We start from the raw sequence: 19,627 nt of genomic DNA, 5'->3' as shown, positions 1-19,627 counted from the left end.
GTGTACAATAATGTCACATCAACTGGTCATTTTTTAAAATGTACTATCTTGGTCATGGGTATTTTTATTCCAAGGCACAACAAAAGAACCAGCTACATCAGAAGGCTACTAATTTCAAACAAATTCCAAACAACAAGACAGTACAATTATTAAATATTATTGCATTAATAATGGAATGTCTGCATTGTTTTTTGTATTATAAAAGGTTTACAATCTGCACACTTCTGGGCTGCAAAGACATTTTTAAGACTTTGATGCTCACTTTGAAAGTCAAAGCACATAGGAAAAGCTTATAAAGACCTAAGAAGATTCAGAATACAAGATAAAACCAAGCAAAGTACTGTGGAAAAATATTACAACTGATCATCATACGTACAGAAGATGTATCAAGAAACAATGCACAGTTATAAAAGTCTGCAAGTCATTTGTCTATTATAACACAAAATGGGACAGAAACATTTTTCAGACTTTTACCAGTTTAGATAAAATCCCAACAAAAGGAAACATTTAGTACTACTGGCTTCTGTACTCCTAGTTTCAGAGTTTCATTTCCAGCAGTATATCTGGGTAGCTGTAAACTTGGCAGTAGACTCAGGTGTTGTTTTACTGCACTTGCAAGGATTTAATCTTCCTGTTTAGGTCTAGATTACAAATCTGAATGCAATGTGGCTGAAGTGACATACCAGTTACTGATCCTAAAAGGTGTACAATGGTATTACTCAGTTTTGGTGGTGATGATGGTGGCGGTGGGGAGCCAAACCATAAAGATGGCTGAAATTCCCTATTGAATGTAACCACTGCTAGAGATGCTAACACAAATATTTCTTCCACTGGCTGTATTATTGCCAATATGTCACCTCAGCCTGGGTTATGTCTCCCACTACCATAATCCCCTGTCTGTAGGATTAAAAAGTAGTGTCATCAGCTTATGGTCATATACCTGCTCTGCAGAATGAGACACACCGAATTAGTACATCACTAGGTGCAGGAGAAGCAGATCTTTCATGCACACATACTTAATATTCAAATTTTTAGATACTTTGGTTCATTAAGCCACGGCATCCCCTAATTGTTAACTTATCAGTGCAGGCCAAGTCTACAAGGTAACACTAGTACCTTTTCAAAGTGTAATCACAGACAACAAAATGCCAATTAATATACATTTCTCACAAAGTTCTGGATCATGACTAAGTTGATAAACTAATACTTACTCAAGCCTTCACTCGTGAAACTGAACCCATTGACTTCCTCATTAAAAGATTTAGCAAATAGTTTGCAGGAATATTATTTTTTTTTCATTACCCAAGGTTCCTGAATATGCATTAACTCCCAAGGATATGTGGGTTATTAGCTGCACATAAACACTTGAACAGCCAACTCTCTGATGCAAATCAGGCATGTCTTATGCTTAGTACTAACCAGAGACTGGAGACTAACTATACTAGTCTTACGCACACCACCTCCTTTCACAGTACAGTACAGTACTGTGCAGTGCAAATGTAGATGAAGGAATCATAAGCCTCATTTGCCACTTCACATTGAATACTTCTGTAGTAATTATCATGTCTAAAATGCAAAGTACTTATCACAACAGTACTGCTTTCAGGCTGTTCCAACACTTTCCAAATAGCAAGAAGGACAGCTTGTCAAGGTAAGCTGATTGCATATTTTTACAGACTATTTTTGATGACCATCTGAGGTAATGTGCACCATCTGGAATGTGGAGCAGACAACATTTCATCCTGTGTAAAAGAAGAAAAATAGTAAAAACACAATATCTGTTTCAACACCTGAAATGAAACCGTGCAAAAATGTTATTCCTAAATCTCAGCACCTAACAATCAGGCTGGCTTGCCCCTCCCCCATTGGGAAGTGACTGATATTCCCACAGGGCCAATGACCTGGTGAATAGGGTTACCACCTGTCCCACTTTGGGCAGTTGTGTCCTGACAAAAAACTGTAAAAATGGCAAATGTCCTGAGATTTTAGGACAAAATTATTTCCTATATTTTATGTAATAGTTGCATAAAACAGTTATTCTGTATCTAAAATGCCTAAATGTTATAAGAAACAGAATAAGCAACTAAATGCTACAAGAATAAGCTTTTATTTAGTCAAAAAAGTCAAGTTCTAACCTTTGTACTAACCGTGGGTATGTGTCGGCCTGTAAAATCTGATCTTATGTACCAAAAATGTCCCACTTTGGCCATTTGAAAAGGTGGCAACCCTACTGGTGAACCTGTCACTGGAAACTGAGGCGAATTCAGCAGCACTTAACATCCACTAAATGTTACTCAGCACAGTATTTTCTGTTGCTCTCTCTCTCTCTCTCTCTATCACAAAGACTGACACTAGAGTGTCTAACACAAAGAAATGACACTTAAGTGCAAAAATTATAAGCAGTGTGTCATGTTTAAAAAATATATATATACTACTCACACATCTACATTCAACACACACACATCTCCAGCTTTTTTGCTGCAATCTTTCTAATCTAATTTTCCTTTTTGTTTGCATTTGGCTCTCCCACGGACAGTAACAGGAATATGAGAGGTTTAACTGCATGTCACATACTACACTTCAAATAACACTAAAAGGGTTTATTCATGTAGAATCTTATATTCTAGAGGCATTCTGTGATTTCCACCGAGGTATAAATGTAAGAAGCACATGTAGCATAAAACTCGTTTATCCAATTCAGCATTTCCCTGCTCAGAGACATATACACAACTCCATAATGTGGAACCAGATGCATTCAAGGAGGAAGTAAAAATATCATTTGTCTCAAGTTTACATTTTGGCAGGCAGTAAAGGGTCACTGAATGCTAACAAGCTCATTCCATCCTGAGCCACACTTCTCTGTCCTTCAAAAAATGTAACTTTTATGGAAGAATTACCTGTCAGCTACCATTCATGGACATACTGTTGGTCAGTTGTACTACTCCAAGGAAATAACTACCACTCCACTAGACAGTGGTATGGTTCTTAAAATCTCTACTTATTAGCTTGTGTCTTGCTTGCCTGCCAGCTCAGTTAGTTTACTTTGCTGAAGGAGTGTCTGCACAGCATTGTCTTCCAGAGTAATCTATAATGAATACACACACTGCTGCCTAGTTTTACATCCCTGCAGCAACAATGCATTTTCACACATTTCATCAGCTGCAAGTAAATGACTGACCCATATTATACTGGAACCATCCTGCAGGACGCATCACCTGACTGCGTGTGCATTGCAGCGAGTGCCTGGGAAACAGACATACATGAATTAAAAAAATGTCTGGAAGCCCAGACAGTTCTGGCTCCTCATACTTTGTGCATAGAAAGCTACAGTGAAATATAAGATAAACTGAACAGCTAAAAATATTGCTAATAAACACAGCCTGGAGATATACAATATCGTTAACAGAGAAAATCCTGAGACTAGAGCAGGCAGCTAAAATGGAAGCAGAGACTTAGAATTGCCGAAGCTCAGGGCAGTAACAGAAGGCTAAGGCTAGGTTAAACCAGCTATGGGGACAAGTAAGAGAATAACTGAGACTAGACTTAAAATTCAGCTGCTGGAAAGAGATTTAAGGCCAGCTTGGTAGTACAACACCACCAAATGAATGATCTGAAAGATGCATCTCCAATAGAAATGGATGAAAAGCGTGTTATTTACTTTACGTTGCATCTAGCAAGAATAACCAAAATAGCAAATGAAACAAGTTGCTTAACTGACCTCTTGTCTTAATCATCACATAAAGAAAAGATATGCATAAACTTGTACTCCAAGCTAACAGCTGAGCCACTGGCTTGATGTACAGATTAGGCAGTGCATATGAATGGAGTGTGTATGAACTCTAACAAGTAAGAAACCCCCTCCTAAACAAAATCTTTGCTGCTTTTTATCATCTTGTAAACTTTCCTGAAACATCGGTTTTGCTCCCTCACTAGTGGTATGATAAACTTTTACCCCCTTTTTGACCTATTGGGAGAGTAAACACACTGCACAAACATTTGTAACAGGCAAAGTCCAGTTTGGGTGAAGTGGTTTTTGCTTCTCAATAACAGTCCATAAAAAACGTTCATCAGCATCTTTATGTGAAAAACTTCTTACTACCAACTCACACACACACACACACACACACACACACACACACACACACACACACACACACACACACACACACACACACACACACACACACACACAAACACACAGCATCAAGTAACTCAATCCTGAATGAAAACCCCTTGTCATGCCTAATTCAAACCACAGTCACAACTGATTCATAACAGGCCAGCCTGAATTGGACTGGCAATGGCTGGAAGTGAAATGGCAGTATGGAAAGTGCTAAAAAGAACAGTGCAGCCTTTGTTAAAAGTGGTCTTTTCCACTGCAGCCAGAATAGTTCCTTTACTCAGCCCTGCTGCAAACCACTCAAAAAAGTGCAGGGAATGAAGAGAAAGAATGTCCTGCCAAATCCTAAAGTGACTCATCCCATGAAGTCATGCAAAAACTGACCACATCTGGAAACAAAAATAAAAGTTCTTTGATTGCCACTTCAAAGTACGTGACACTAAACATCTTGTCAGTTTTTCTCATAAAAACTTCTCAAACTGGGAAGTAATTCATGTAAAAGATCAAAACTAATCAAACATTTTTGTTCCTTGGCATCAGTGGGAAAAATGTTCTGCAGCACCTTCAAATGGGAGAGAAAAATGAATCCCAGATTTGTATTTCCAGTGACCTCTGAGGAGATTGTAACAGTGGTCACACGATCCCTGGAGAGTAGCATGGACCAGGACTGGAATGTCAGAATCTATGCTGAAACACCGACATCTCCCAAACAGTGTTGGAGGAGATACTTGCAGGTACATAAAAAGAAGCAAAGCTGAAGTGGCAGTGTTTGCTCTGTTCTGCCTCCTGTTATCGACGACATGATTCATCTGTTAGGGAAAAAAACAAAAACAAATCTGTAACATCTGTTTCATGTCACCTTCCTCTCCACCAAATGTAAAACTTACAGCACTCATCAAAACTGAGTCAATGTTTACTTAGGGTATACAAGCTATTAACACAAGCTATACTTTAAATGGCCGGTGATCATTAAGACTTATTATTTAGAGACAAATACTAATAAGCAAAAAGGGGGGGGGGTTGTACAGTGCACCCCCAAAAGTGTCTCAGCATGTTCTGAAGTAAACTGCTTAACTCAGTTGTACAAACAACTCTCTCCCTTCATCCATGTATCAGTAAGCCTAAACTTCTGACAAAAGCTGGTTTTATAACTTATTTCTTTCTTTCACAGGACAGTTCCACAAGGGTTCATTATCAGCACTGCTATTAAGTCCAGGTGTTAAAGACACATATTTATCTGAACAGTGCTGAACATAAAATTAATGTTGATGACCACAAAAATAAACCAGAGGCTACCTATATCCAAAATTAATAATCAACACTGTTTAAAAATTAAGAAGGGAAGATCATCTCTAATTAGGAAATGCTATCAAGGTAAAGTCAGGCATAATTAAGATGACTGAGTCTTGCAAATAAATTCTGACATTACTTAGTGCTAAATCTGCAACCTAGGGTAACCACCTGCCACTCTTTCACAGGACAGTTCTTATTTGGGCAGGTGCCTAAAAACATGAAATACGGCAAATGTCCTTAGATATTAAGACAATAGATATTGGCTACTTTTCATGTTATAGATACAGAAAATTATTTTGCGTTTGAAAAACCTTAATATCATGTGAAACAACTGAAACTGTACAACAGTAAACTTGCACTTTGGCAAAATAAGTGAAGTCCAATCTTTTCTCATGGTTGTGGGTAAGGTTTGTTTCACAAAAGCTTGTTTCCATGAAAAAACACCGCACTTTGGCCACTTGAAAATATGGCAACCCTAGCAGCCTGACTTCAAAGTCTTTCTGCAAAGATGTACAATCTGCAATCTGCAGACATGAATGATGACAAGGCTTATTATATCTCGCTAATAATCATACTAATTTAAGTACAAAACAAAACTGCCTTTCTGTTTTGCACTGCTTAAACATGTTTGTCTCCATTAAAGTCATGGCCTCAGTATGACAGGCAGGAACAACAAGTTTTATTTAAAGTCATATCTTGCTCCTGTTCATGTGGAGTCATGTAGTTCCTGTGTAGTCTTACCCATCTTCTGCCCCCTCCCCCAACACACACACCTTTGTTGATACCTGCTTCTCGGAGGCAAAGGTACAGTGTTACACCCTAGATTAAAAAAATATATATCTTCAGCCCTTGGGAACAAGTCTGAACATGACAAGTGCTTACAGTCTGTGCTACTAACCAAGAATACATGGCAATTCCCTATTAATTTTCAGCATGCCACAGCTGTCCCTCCCTTTTTTCCTTCAGATGAATGTATCAGTTCAGAATACAAGGTATTAACAACAGTCTGAAAATAAGTAAAACCTAACAAGGTATTTAATTACTCAGCCTCCATCCTGTACACAAAGTTTCTGATATTCAGGTAAACTCTCTACAAGACTGCCAGCATAGAAATATACAAAACATTTAAATCCCTAGTCCCTTCCCAGCTTCAAACAAAAAACATGTCACTGTAGCATTAGTTAATTTCCTCGAAGTTTAGTAGATGCCATCTTGCAATTTCAATTTATACTTCATGCATATTCTGGAGGAAGATCATCCTTCTCTCCATCTCAGCCTGCTGTTCTTATTCCTGTCCAGCCTTTCTTATCCTTTTTTCTACTACCCCCTCTGTCAGTTCTCTACTCCACTCATAACACCTTTTCTTCATTTATAATTTTCCTAATCTGTTTTACTATTCTAAACCTCTGAATATCGGTACAAAATATGTGATGCAAATTGAGTTATCCTGTTCGTAAGCATACAGGCCATCCTTGTTACACCTGTGCTCTGAGCTTTATAAAAACTGCATTTGTTGATGACTGCACCTCATCTGTAATGCCTGTAGGCCACACTGTAATGTGTGTACTGACTGTATTTTGTGATCAATGTTATTGAATTATAAACTCTTACCCGGCTCTTCAGTGTAAATGACCACTACTAAAGCTGGATGTCCTGAACAGCACGAACAAGAAAACTACACAAGTCATGTGATTACATACTTCTCAACAGCTCTGCATTTGGTGGAGCACTCTGATTTCATCTTCCTCTAGTGTGTATACTCTGTTCTGCTTTGATCTCAGACAGCTCTGATTTCCACTTTTTTTCATTTATTCAGTTATACAGCCAATGAGAAATTGATTTTTAAGCACATCATAGTCAAAAGGAGTAGTAGTAGACAGTGCTAGATGTTTTCCTTCTGCTGTGGTGTGTTTAAAAATTGGACCGATACAGTGTTGGCATAACTCTCAACCTCTTAGCACAAGAAATCTGAACAAGGCCTAAAGGAATGGAGAGACGAATGCCCCAAAAATAGGGGCAGATTTTAAATATTGCTCTTATAAACTTAGAATGTTGCTTAAATAACAGGGTGTGCATTGGCATGCATTTTTCTGAAGGATATGAAGTCTGAAACTCAAATGTATGTCACTATTTAGTGACGTCAATCCTCAGTGATTTTTTAGAAAACCACATATTTTATGAGGAACAAACCAAAAATATTTGGGAAAAATCTAGACATTCTTCAAAAATCTATACAGTTGAAAGGTATGTTGGACATACAGTCCAATATTTCTTCAGCTCCATCTACGTGCAGAAAAGTTAATTATACAATGATCCCCCATTAATATTCCAAAACGTGCACACTGATTGGTCAGCATGCACATTGTAAATCAGAGTTATAGTAATGGAAAAAGGTCCGGTCGCCCGGACTTTTTCCATTAGTATAACTCTTTTTTTTTTTTTTTTTTTGTTACAGCAATGGAGAACGCAAGATCTCCATTGCTTTTTTTAAAGCTGCCTCGCTATATTAAACACTTTAAAAAGCAACAGAGATCTTGCTTTCTCCGTTGCTTTTAAAAGGCAACAGAGATTCTCTGTTGCTTTTTTTAAAGCTGCCTTGCTATGTTAAACCCATTTAAGATAGCGAGACACTTTAAAAAGCAACGTAGATCTTGCTTTCTCTGTTGCTTTCTTCAAAACTGTCTTGCTATGTTAAATGGGTTTAACATAGCGAGACAGCTTTAAAAAAAGCAACAGAGATTCTCCGTTGCTTTTTTTACAGCTGTCTCGCTATGTTAAACTCCTTTAACAAAGCGAGACAGTTTGTCAAAAGCAACGGAGATCTTGCTTTCTCCGTTGCTTTTGCCCACAGCTCTGATGTACTGCGTAAGTATACACATGCGCAGTACATCAGAACTGCCGCAGAATACCAGACAGCTGCAGAAGGGCAGCAAGGAGGGATTATACAATGCCATTATTTAAGAAAATTAATTATTTTTTTTCTTAAATAATGTCATTGTTTAATAGCAATAACCCACTTTGGGGTGTGGGTAATGCTGTATTTACCCACGGTTGTCTTTGTTTGGCCACTCAGGCTTCGCCCTCGTGACTAAACCACACCAACCGTGGGTAAATCCAGCATTACCCACACCCAGGCATGGGTTATTGCTATAATATTGTATAACCCTAGCTCTAAATGCTCAGTATTAATGAGGTTTGTAAATACTAGGAACCATACCCCTTTGGTTAAAAAAAAAAAAAAAAAAAGTAATGGCAAATTAGTTGCAAAAATGGCTCAAAGGAGTGAAGGACAAGTGAGCAATCAAAGAGTGGCCAGACTGGAAGAAGATGTAATCCAGGAGTTGGTAGAACAGGAGTCTGAATTTTCTCTAAATCTTTGTCTAAATCTAACATTTAAGGAGCTTCAGAAAATGAAATGCAGAGCAGAAGAACTAATTACTACACATAAGAACAAGTTTGCAGAGGTGGAGGAGATTCTATCAAACTATACTAATACACATCAAGGAGTAATTGATGAGACTATGTAGCTAATAGAATGGTTTGCCACATTGGAGTCATGGCTGGAGTAAATGGAAGCTCAGTTAATAGACTATGAGGACAAAGTGGCAGAAAGTAGGCTAGAATGAATGAATGGTATTTCAAAGGCTCCAGAAGCTGGGGACAGTGACAGTTTTGTCAGAAAGGAGGTGGATAGCTAGTCAGGGATACAGAGGAGGAAATCAAGGTGTACAGAGATGATAGAATAGTGTGCAGGCCAAATGGGGACAGGCAAAGATATCCAAGACTGATAATCATGCACTTTGAGACATATAGGATTAAAGAGAGACTATTATCATCTACTTTGAAGCCTAGGAAATACTTGAAGTATAGTGAGCATGGAGTCTTCACAGACCAATATTACTCCCTGGAGATAAGGAGGACAACAGACACGTTTATTCCAGTTATTATTGACTGCTGGACAAGAGAACTGAGGTTCAGGCAACTTTATCCAGCACATTTTAAGAGTATGGTTGAAGTCTCAGTATCATACCAATTTATCATCTGATAAGGCGCTTAGTGAGATCAGGGTGAAACCTTCAGAATCACTGACCAGCAATCAGAAAGGACTGAAGTGAGGACATAATGCAGTAGAGGTCAAACAGCTGGACCAAGTGATGATGACCAGAGGTTTCTGATGAACCAGAACAGACACTGTACTGGGGTGTTTCCATAAAGAATACAGAAGCCAGGAAAGTGAGATTAGCTCTTATACAAGCAGGAAAAGAGACAACAACTACTGATCAATAAAAGGGAAGATTAGAATACCTTAGTGTGTGACAGAAGAAAGCCAAATGAGTTAAAAATTAAGGTATATAAAATAGTGGTGAGACCAGTGTTTCTGTATGGGAAAGAAATATGGGAAGTCAAGGCACACCAGTTAAGAAAACTAGAGATGATGGAGATGAAGTATTTTTGACAGGTAACAACACATTGTGGGACAGACAAAGAAATGAGGACATCAGAGCAGATGCCAGACTAGCCCCAGATGCAGACAAAGTGAAGAACAGATTACAGTGGCTCAGTTACATATACACAAAAGCAGTAGACAATTTGGTGAATAAGATTAGAGAAAAAAAGGAAAAAGACAAGAGGAAATGAGGGCATCCAGCAAAAAGGTGGATAGCGTGTGTGAGATAAGACTTGTTACAGTCAGGCATGACTGTTGAAAAAGGCAAAGAGTGGCAATGAATCAAGAGAGGTGGTGACGGTTGACCCTGACACCACGGAGAAAAATAGGAAAGAGGGGGACTGAAGATGTGATAAACAGTGGCAGCAGAGGATGTGTTTAAAGTATATTATGCAAAGTGCAAGGAGAGATGGAATGGACAATCCTAAAAAAAGTTTAAGGAATATGAATATGAAAGGAAAAGCAAGGAAAAGAGAGGACTAAGGGCTGTTCCTCTTTGGGGTTGCACATGGAGTAAAAGCTAACCTCAGCAGTAACTGTTCATAGGAGGTTACTAGGCTAATAGCCCCAGGGCCTTTACAAGCCTAGCCAAGTTCAACCCATGTTCCCAAGGGTGTCTGCTTCAAGCAGACACTAAAATCAGCACCCATTGCCCCATCCAACAGGGACACATGTGGAACCCTCGGGGTGAATTTCCAGTTACCCTTCCAGTCGTGCAAATTACACTTAAATAGGGCCAACAAGGGGCTTTGTTTAACATGAAAAGGAAACTTGTTCCAAAGGTGGGGCAACCTCTGTGAGATAAATCTGTCTCTCCAGCAAGTTCTGTTGATGTCACATACCAGGTTAAGGTCCTTTGAGTGAGTGACCTGCATGCTATTTGACTTGCAAATGTGCACCGTTTCCTTTAAAGTTGGGTCAGAGATTGCTCTATATGCAAGGCACAGGTCATCTCTGAGCAGTCTGTATGACACAGAGTAAAGTGACAATGATTTCAGTGTGTCAGCATAAGACAGATCTTGAAGACCCTGAATTTTCCTTGTGAGGAACCTTTGTGGTCTCTCTAATTGCTGCAGGTGTTGGGAAAGGAACATACAAAAGGGAGGGTTGTACTCTATTACTAGCCTGATGAGGGAAGAGTACAGGGGGTTATAACCTCTATTTTTCTGGAGTCAATGCCCTTACTTATGAAATGAGCAATATAAAATGCCCTTCTTACCACTGTGGAGACATGGTGATCGAAGTTAAGGTTGCTGTCAACCTGTGTGCCCAGATCTCTCACTACTGACTGTGTGCTTAGGGTATTGCTATTGATGTGGTAGTTACAGGAATGTCACCCTTGCCGAAGGGGATGATAATGCATTTTTTTGCATTAAGTTTAAGACTATGACTTTGGCACTAGTTATTAGTCTGCATAATGCCTTCTTGCAGGATGTTGACATCACTAGGGGCTTCAATGTTTCAATGATCACTCCCAGTTTGCACTCATCAGCAAACTTTGTTAGCTACAGTCCCTTTAGTTTTAGCCTGTACTTTGAAGAAGTAGATTCTGAACAGTAGGGGTCCCAGAACTGATCCCCATAGAACACCACTGGTTAAGGGTCTACTTGAGGAGGTGGAGTACCCTATTTTGACCATATGAGTTCTATCAATGAGCCAGTTTGCAACCCACCTGACAATATATGGGCTGATACTCAGCTGGGTGAGTTTATCAATGATGCCTGAGTGGAGGGGTTATCAAAGGCCTTGGCTAAGTCTAGGTAGGCCATACGCACAGGTTTGTCCTCATCTAGGGCTCTGGTGATTGTCTCGAAGACGTCCACCAAGTTTAACATACATGATCTGCCCTTGACAAAGCTAAACTAGGGGGGGTTGAGTGTTTGGAGATTTCCTATACCTTTGTTAATAAGGTCCATGATGATTTGTTCCACGGCCTTGCAATGAGGCTGGTCAGGCTAATGGATGTATAGCACCTGGGGTGCATGGATGCACACCCTTTGTGCAAAGAGATGACAGCCGCTGTTTTCCATTCCACTGGGATGAAGCCAGTGCTTAGGCTGTGATAGAAAAGTTTGACCAATGGTGATGCTAATTCCTGTTTTAACCCATGCAGAACACAACCCAGGTTGTTGTCATCTGGTCCCACAGAGGCTGTGTTTTTGGCCTTGGAGAGGGCATTTAAGACCTGCTCTTTGGAGATACTAGGTGGGGGATGGGTGTTAGGAATGCTTTGGGGTATGTGTGGCAGGGACAGGGGAGTGAAGTTTTCACTGAACCTGTCAGCTAGCAGGTTTGCTACATCCACAGGTTCTGTATAAGTAGTACCATTAACTATGAGTTCAGCGCAAATTTGTGCCTTACCTTTGAGGTTAAAATGTAACTAAAGAATGCCTTGTGGTTATCCTTAGCTATGGAAGCGAATTTGGATTTGTAGTTAGCTTTGGAGGACTTCACTAGGAGTCTTATTTGCTTATTTAAGTTGAGGAGGGAGTGTTTCCAGTTTTGAGACCATTCCTTCCTACTTTAAGACGGCAATTTCTTTCTCCTATTGTACAGCCTATTAATGGCAATTGTTCACCAGACAGGTTTGTTTTACCTTGACTATCTTGCTTGGGTTCTATCAGGTAAAGCAGAGCCAGTACAATTGTACAGGTACTCATGTAAAGTATTGGTGTATAACTCAGCATAGGTTCATAGGTTCATAGGTTCATAGGTTCATAGGTTAGTACTAGGCTATCAGCCCTAGGGCCTATACAAGCCTAGCCATAACAATTCCCTGAATATTTCTTCCCACATTATTTACTTTCCTGGACCCCTGTCTGGCAGGGCGACTGACGTGATCCCTGGGGTGAATTTCCTTTCTCCCATCCAATCGTCAAGGTTCCTCTTGAAGAGGTCCAAAGAGGCACTCTGCTTGACATGTATGGGCAATCTATTCCAGAGTCTGGGGAGTCTCTGGGTCAGGAACCTATCCCTCCAACATGTTTTGTTTATTGTTATGACAAGGTTTAGATCCCTGGAGCGTGTAGCTCTGAGGGATTGAGATTTCTTTAAGTGTAGCATGTCCAACAGCTCTGGGTTTGACATGGCCTTGTATGTTAAGCAGAGATCGCCTCTGAGTAGATGATATGCGACAGAGTATAGCTGGAGTTTTTTAAGGCGGTCAGCATAGGGCATCTGCTTTAGGCCTGTGATTCTTTTAGTGAGGTATTTCTGAGGCCTTCCAGTTGTTGCAGATGTCTTGAGAGGTACATACCAAATGGGGCATTGTATTCTATAATGGGTCTAATGAGGGATGAGTACAGTGGGACAATGACCTCCTTTTTTCTGGATGAAAAGCCCTTCGTGATGAGGTGTGCCACATAGAAGGATTTCCTGACTGTTGTGGCGATGTGGTTATCGAAGGTGAGACCACTGTCCACCTGTGTCCCTAAGTCTCTTATCACACTTTCTGTGTTTAGTGTACTGCCACCTATATGGTAATTCATGGATACATGTTTTTTCCCAAAGGGGATAACAATACATTTCTTGGCATTGAGCTTGAGCCCATGGCTCTGGCACCAAGCATCTGTTTCTGTAAGGCCCTTTTGTAGAGTATCCACATCATTTGGGGATTCAATAATGGCTCCCAGTTTGCAGTCATCTGCAAACTTTGTTAGCCAGAGTCCCTTAGTGTTGACCTGTACTTCAGAGAAGTAGATGCCAAACAAGAAGTAGGTGTCTGTTCCATCAGTGAAGGACTGGCTGTGAAGCTATTTATGCTGTCGTAATTAATTGACCTTAAACCAAGTCTCAGTGACTGCACAAATGTCAGCAGGTGAGGACTGCTTCCAGTGAGTGCAGTTTCTGGTTTAGACTCCTAGCATTCAGCAGCAAAACCTTGATGTTTTCTTTAGAGGGTATTTTAACGTCAAGGAATTTTGTTCTTGTGACATTCCTAAAAAGACACTATGGGGGTGGCAAGAGCCTTATCCAGCAACCAAAATCCCAGGGGTAACAGATGAAGACCATCTCTGGCAAAGCATCGTGGCTTGTTGACCATGTGATCCCAGGCTGACAGATACTGGATCCCCTTTGAATGACACCAGAAACTAAGCCAATTGTTGAACTCAATCATTTTTTGTTTGTATTGAGGTATCATCTTAGGTGAAGGTAAAATGCTGCTTAAGGCTAGAGACATGCGTGCCTGAGACACATAATCAGAGAGCACAGTCATGTCTCTCCTCATATAGTCCAGTAAGGAATGTCTCGAATCATTCACACCAACATGGACTATGACAGAGTCATAACAGTGCTTGTTATTGAGAGACATGAGTGCATGTATGATGTGGTGGATTCTGGCACCTGACACACAGCTGACCGTGACTTTTTCCTCATCCAGCCTTGTAAGAGGGACATCTATGTGTCTCACAATTGAGTCGCCTATGACTAAGATGTTTGTTTTTGTGTTATGCCCTAGGGGTTTAACTGGTGAGAGACTGGTGTATGATATATTATGTGCACTATGTTCTACAGCAGATGTATTATGTAAATCATGCTTGTGGTTGTGTTTGGAAGGTCTCTGATGTTTAGATAAGCTTCTGGTAAGGACCACCACATACGTAGGTTTATGGGTTATTGGTTTGGTAGGTGTAGGAGGTGAGGTCTGCATGCCGACAACCTGCTTAGTATCAGATGGACTGACTGGTGAGTGAGAGAGCCTGGATTCTAGGTTCTTGATACAGATGCAGCTCTCATATAATGAATTTGTGTGGACTAGAAGAAGTGGGTTGTCAGTGTGCATGAGGCAAATGCTACATTGCCTCAGGATGCCAATGTTGACCAGGCTGGCTGGAAAAACTGGAAAACTGCCCATCCATAATGCTAGGTAAGTTGATGTGATCAGAAAACATGGAGAGGACAGGAAGGACCAGGTGAAGTAGAGGAAAGGAGAATTGGAAAAAATATGAAGGGCTAGTGGGTAGGATCTGTGTTGTTACTTCATGAGCTTTGCTGAATGCATCACCTGTCAGTTAGGGACAACCATGAGAATTCACTGATGGAGCACCAGCAGAGTACCAAGGGAAAATTTACAGGCAGGAGAAGTGTTTGCATCTATAACTGCCAATGGTGTGCCAATGGTGCCCACTGCTGCTCGGCAGTGCTCAATGTGCAAACAAGTCTAAACCTGCGCAAATGTGGTGCTTATGTAGCAAAGAAGAGAAAACAGATTTAAATTAACCAATAAAAAAGCTCAAATCTTAGCCCTGTTCCAGTAACCTTTAATCAGATGAGTTCTAACTGCACACTCCTGCCACTAGGGTGCAGGTGAACCCTCTCCAACAAACGATGGCCTGGTTTAGTGCTCAAGTTATAAAAACTGAACTAGATTCAGCAAGTCTGAATCTAGTCTATGCTACTGCAAACAAAGTGCAACAATTTCAGAAAATAAACAGTTCAAATAAGCAGTGATATGGTAAAAATGCAGTTTAAAAGTACAATATACAGTAAAAAATCTACTTAAGCTTTGCAGAGATCTGCAGATGCATTGGATTGATCAGATAAATACAGCAGAGCAGTAGATGGTCGCCAAACTCTGTGGAGCTTTGTTAAAACAAGTGCAAACCTGCACAAACCCGGTGCATATGTTGCAAATAAGAGCAAACTGATTTAAGCAAATTAACCAATAAAAATGCTCAAAACTGAGCCCTGTTCCAGCAACCTTCAATCACATGAGTTCTAACTGTACACTCCTGCCACTAGAGTGCAGGGGAACCCTCTCCAACAAAAGATGGCCCATTGATGCAATGGTTAAGGTTGTGACCTATAGTTCCTGTGGTACAGGATTTGATTATCTGGGTCTATATCACGTTGTCAAACTTTTAAAAGTTCGAATGTTATATACTCGACAACATATGATCAAACTTTTAAAAGTTTGAATGTTTTAACAGAGATCTCTGTATAGTGTAGACTGGGAAGACTTCCCTTTTCTGCACTTTAGTGCGATCTCGGAGTTGGTATATTTAAAGAGCGGGGGCTGTGGTGGGTGCACGGAGGCTTGCTGTTCAGGTAGGTTTTTTCTTTGGTTTATTTTTTTTTTATTACATTTTCAAACTTAAACGTTTGATCATATGGTGTCGACCATATGACGTTAATTTAATTTTTAATTATGTAGTATACATGAGATTATCTCAGCTCTCATTTGTCTACTGTGTGACCTTGAGCAAATCACTCATTGATCCTGGGTGACCCCTGAAAATGACTGTATATCAAGTGGGCTTACCTGGTTAACAAATGGGATTATTGTTTATACAGTGTATTTGTCAATAGCTTCATTAAATGCTGTACTAGCGAGAATTCAATCTCTATGAGAATTTGAACAAAACAGCAAATGGATGCAATACCAACTAATGAATAAAGTGATGTGGAATGCAGGGGTAATAAATATAATGTCCTGCTTTATTTGGTTAATGAGAAAACTATATTTATTTTTACCCAAAAATGTTTATTATTTTTTAACAAAACCATTAACATAACAATTATTAACATTTAACTATAATTAACTAAATACATAGTCTATAACAAGCTTTGTAAACATAAATCTACAACAGGAAGTCATTCAATCAATATTTCTCTAGTAAGGATTGCAACTTTTCCCATGCAATTAAATTATGTGTTACATTTGTTGTTTTCAGATTTATGGAAGCAATTTCTTTTTCACATAAATACTTACTAATAAAAGAGTGGTATCATGTTTCCAAATCTTTGTAACTACTTTCCTTGCTACTGCTATAACTGACCACAACATATTTATTTGAGATTTAGGTACATTATCTGGAATCGGAATATTAAATAATAAGAGAGTCAGTAATGTTACAGTTTATCATTCCATAATACTTTACAAAAGATTTTATAGTTAATGACAATACTGATGCATAGCAATTACTTTTGTGTTTGTGTGTGGGTCTGTGTATTCTAACAACAAATGAAGAAACAGAAAGTTTAATGAAAATGTTGCAAGTAAGACACTGATCTGCTGAAAGGAGTGGGTAGTGATTACAACATACTATAGCCTGATGTTATTTGATGGCTGTGTTGGGTTCTTAACAAGTAATGTCCTTCATAACAATGATATAGTTGACCTCTACAGTGTGTCCAGTGATACTATGTCACAGATGGTGGACATGTGTAGCCTTGTCTGCAGTCCTGTGGGTGCCATGGAGTACTCATCTCACAGGATATAAAGGTACGTGTATTAGCTATCTCAAACTTTCAGTGACTCTCTGGGGACATAGCGGGGTATCTTAGGCACCTGCCTTGAGAATACTTCATCAGTTATTCAATGCCATACTTCATCATGTGGGAGAGCATTTATGGCTCCCATGTACCTCAGAGGAGAAAGGTGATACCATACTGGACTTGATACTATAGCCCATTTTCCTGAAGTACTGGGACCCACAGACTGCACTCCAGCAAGTAGGTATGTGAACCACAAATTATATCACTCCATCAACTGCCAGGTGGTCTGTAATGCACAAGTTATCATCTACAATGTCTGTGTGTGCAGGCCACCCAAGCAGTTTCCATCACTCACACATATGGCACACATGTGACCTCTATCAACAGGTTATAGCGGGTGATTTCCCACAGATGCATCTTGTGGCTGATGCTAGACATGCCATGAAACCTTGGTTCATGGCACCAATTAGATATCCAGAAAACCAAACTGACCACTATCATAACCATGTCTTAGTGGAAAGCAGGAAAATCATAGAGCACGAGTTTGGGCTGCTGATGTCAAAGTTTCACTGCCTGGATGCATCCAGTGGTGCCCTGCAGTATGACCACAGCACGTATGCCAAAATATTTACTGTATGTTCTACATTACATAATTTTATAGCTAGGAAACACTTACATCATGGTGGCCATTTGCAAGGATCACAGTTCCCAGCACCACAGGTAGCAGCAGCTGAAACAGACAAAGCTCCAGAGTAGAACCCAATAGTAGGGGATGACCATGTAAGATGGAAGCAGGTACAATACACAGTGGCACTACCAAAGAGGTAGAAGACTGCATGTAACTTTAAAACAGAACTATTCCAGAGTTAAGCAGATACAGCAGTACAACTGATGCATGCAAAAAACAGACTGTGCTTACCCATGCATAGGTTGGCCACATTTTGCATCCAATATGGGAAATCAAAGTAACAATGTACAAGACACAGTTGTAATTTGCACAGGTAGAAAAGGGAGTATAGGACTGCATGTCTTTCACAGGGAGGTGTATGAGTGTGAGCACTGAGGTGTAGCAAAAGCAAAAGTGCATTTATGGCTAGTGTGCAAACTTATTTTGAAAGGGTTTAATGTTTAGAAGGGCCAGGTTCAGTGATCTGTAAGATGTCCTGGAGGCTGTGGTAGTGTGTGTGTTTGCAGGGATACAGCCTCATCACATGATGCAGCACCATACCTTGGCCTAATGGGCAGGTCTAGGGCATGCATAAAAAGAGGGTTCATTTACCTGTGCATGCTACTGCCCACCTGATCTGGCTCTGCCTGGAATTGCATTGGCTATCCTATGACCTTAGCTAGATGTTGGTGTGCTATTTGACCATAATCAATGTCTGCTTGAGGTTGTGCCAGCAATACCATGACTACGACCACAGAGAAGGCCTCTCCTGGATGTATACACATCCACTACTGATATTGCAGAAAAGTGCTAGCTAGTACTGTGGGAACAGGATCTTGTTCATCCATGGCCAGGTTGGCCAACATCTGAAGATGTAGCAGATGGTCAGCTGTGGGGACAGCCCCTCATCCCTATCAGATGACCCAGTGAAGACACAGCATAGTCCAATATGTGATTCAGGCTATCCAATGAATCACACATACAGATCACACACTCCTGTAAGTCAGCATGAATAGCCTGGGTCACCCTCACTGTTTCTGCCATTACTGTGGTGGAACTAATTTGTACCTCCATGATGGCCGTGAACATAAACTGAGTGACAGTTACTGATACACCAACCTCAGTGGGAGGGAGGAAACCATACCGCCAATGAGCAATAGTGCCAACCCTCCTGTGCAGACCCCCCCCCCCTCACCACCACCACAAGTGCTAGGGACAGACTCAGACATCCCTGTACAAGGGGATGGGGGATATTACACTTCCCTGATCTATATTGTCTCCATCAACCTGTCCAATATCAGATGGTTATATGTCTGGGGTGTGCACAGACACGGAGACAGTGTCCACAGTCTTGAATAGGGCATGGTGAGCTCTCATTTCCTGTATCCAAAACAAACACTGCATGTCCTGCCTGTGTCAGCTCATCCCTGCCATAATTATCAGAGCCTAAAATCCTAGAACATCAGACAGGAGCAGTTAGTTCCCCAGTGCTTGTGCCAGACAGTGATTTGCCTGTGAAGACACTAAAAAAGAAATATATCCAGTATAAGTATGACTCAGCACCACAAATAAACATGCAAGTGATATCCTTGAAACTATAAAAATGTGATACTGAGTTATAACTCTGTTTATATTTTGTGCAGATGGATGTTGCACCTGGATGCCAGGTGTACCTATATGCCGGAGTTGAGACAAGTATTATAAACTGTAATGTAGCTAACAGGTAAACATTGGGACAGATAATGACAGTAGGATTACATATCTAGGTCATCATTAGTTATAAATTTCTGATACCTATCTAGTTCTGACATGACATTTAGCTACACACTGTGGAATTCTGTGAAGGTGGTACTACTTTTAAGTAAGGCCAGGACCTCCTCTG

The 19,627-nt window shown here is 40.2% G+C and overlaps 1 protein-coding gene across 2 annotated transcripts in view; it reads right to left on the bottom strand.

Annotated features, from left to right (window-relative positions):
• Window positions 1–2,129: 2,129 nt before the first annotated feature.
• Window positions 2,130–19,627, bottom strand: part of PPP1R18 (protein phosphatase 1 regulatory subunit 18) — a 463,018-nt gene continuing 445,520 nt past the window's right edge. For both annotated transcript variants that reach the window (XM_044084492.1, XM_044084491.1), the window contains exon 4: window positions 2,130–4,929. In XM_044084492.1, coding sequence (XP_043940427.1) covers window positions 4,910–4,929 — 20 coding nt within the window. In that variant the 3' untranslated portion in view covers window positions 2,130–4,909. The remainder of the gene's footprint in view (window positions 4,930–19,627) is intronic.

Source organism: Protopterus annectens, chromosome 9.part0 (genome assembly GCF_019279795.1).
Source record: "Protopterus annectens isolate FY-2018-M chromosome 9.part0, PAN1.0, whole genome shotgun sequence".
Lineage (NCBI taxonomy): Eukaryota > Metazoa > Chordata > Ceratodontiformes > Protopteridae > Protopterus > Protopterus annectens.
The sequence above is the reverse complement of the archived record's forward strand: the minus strand, read 5'-3'. Positions and strand labels throughout refer to the sequence as shown.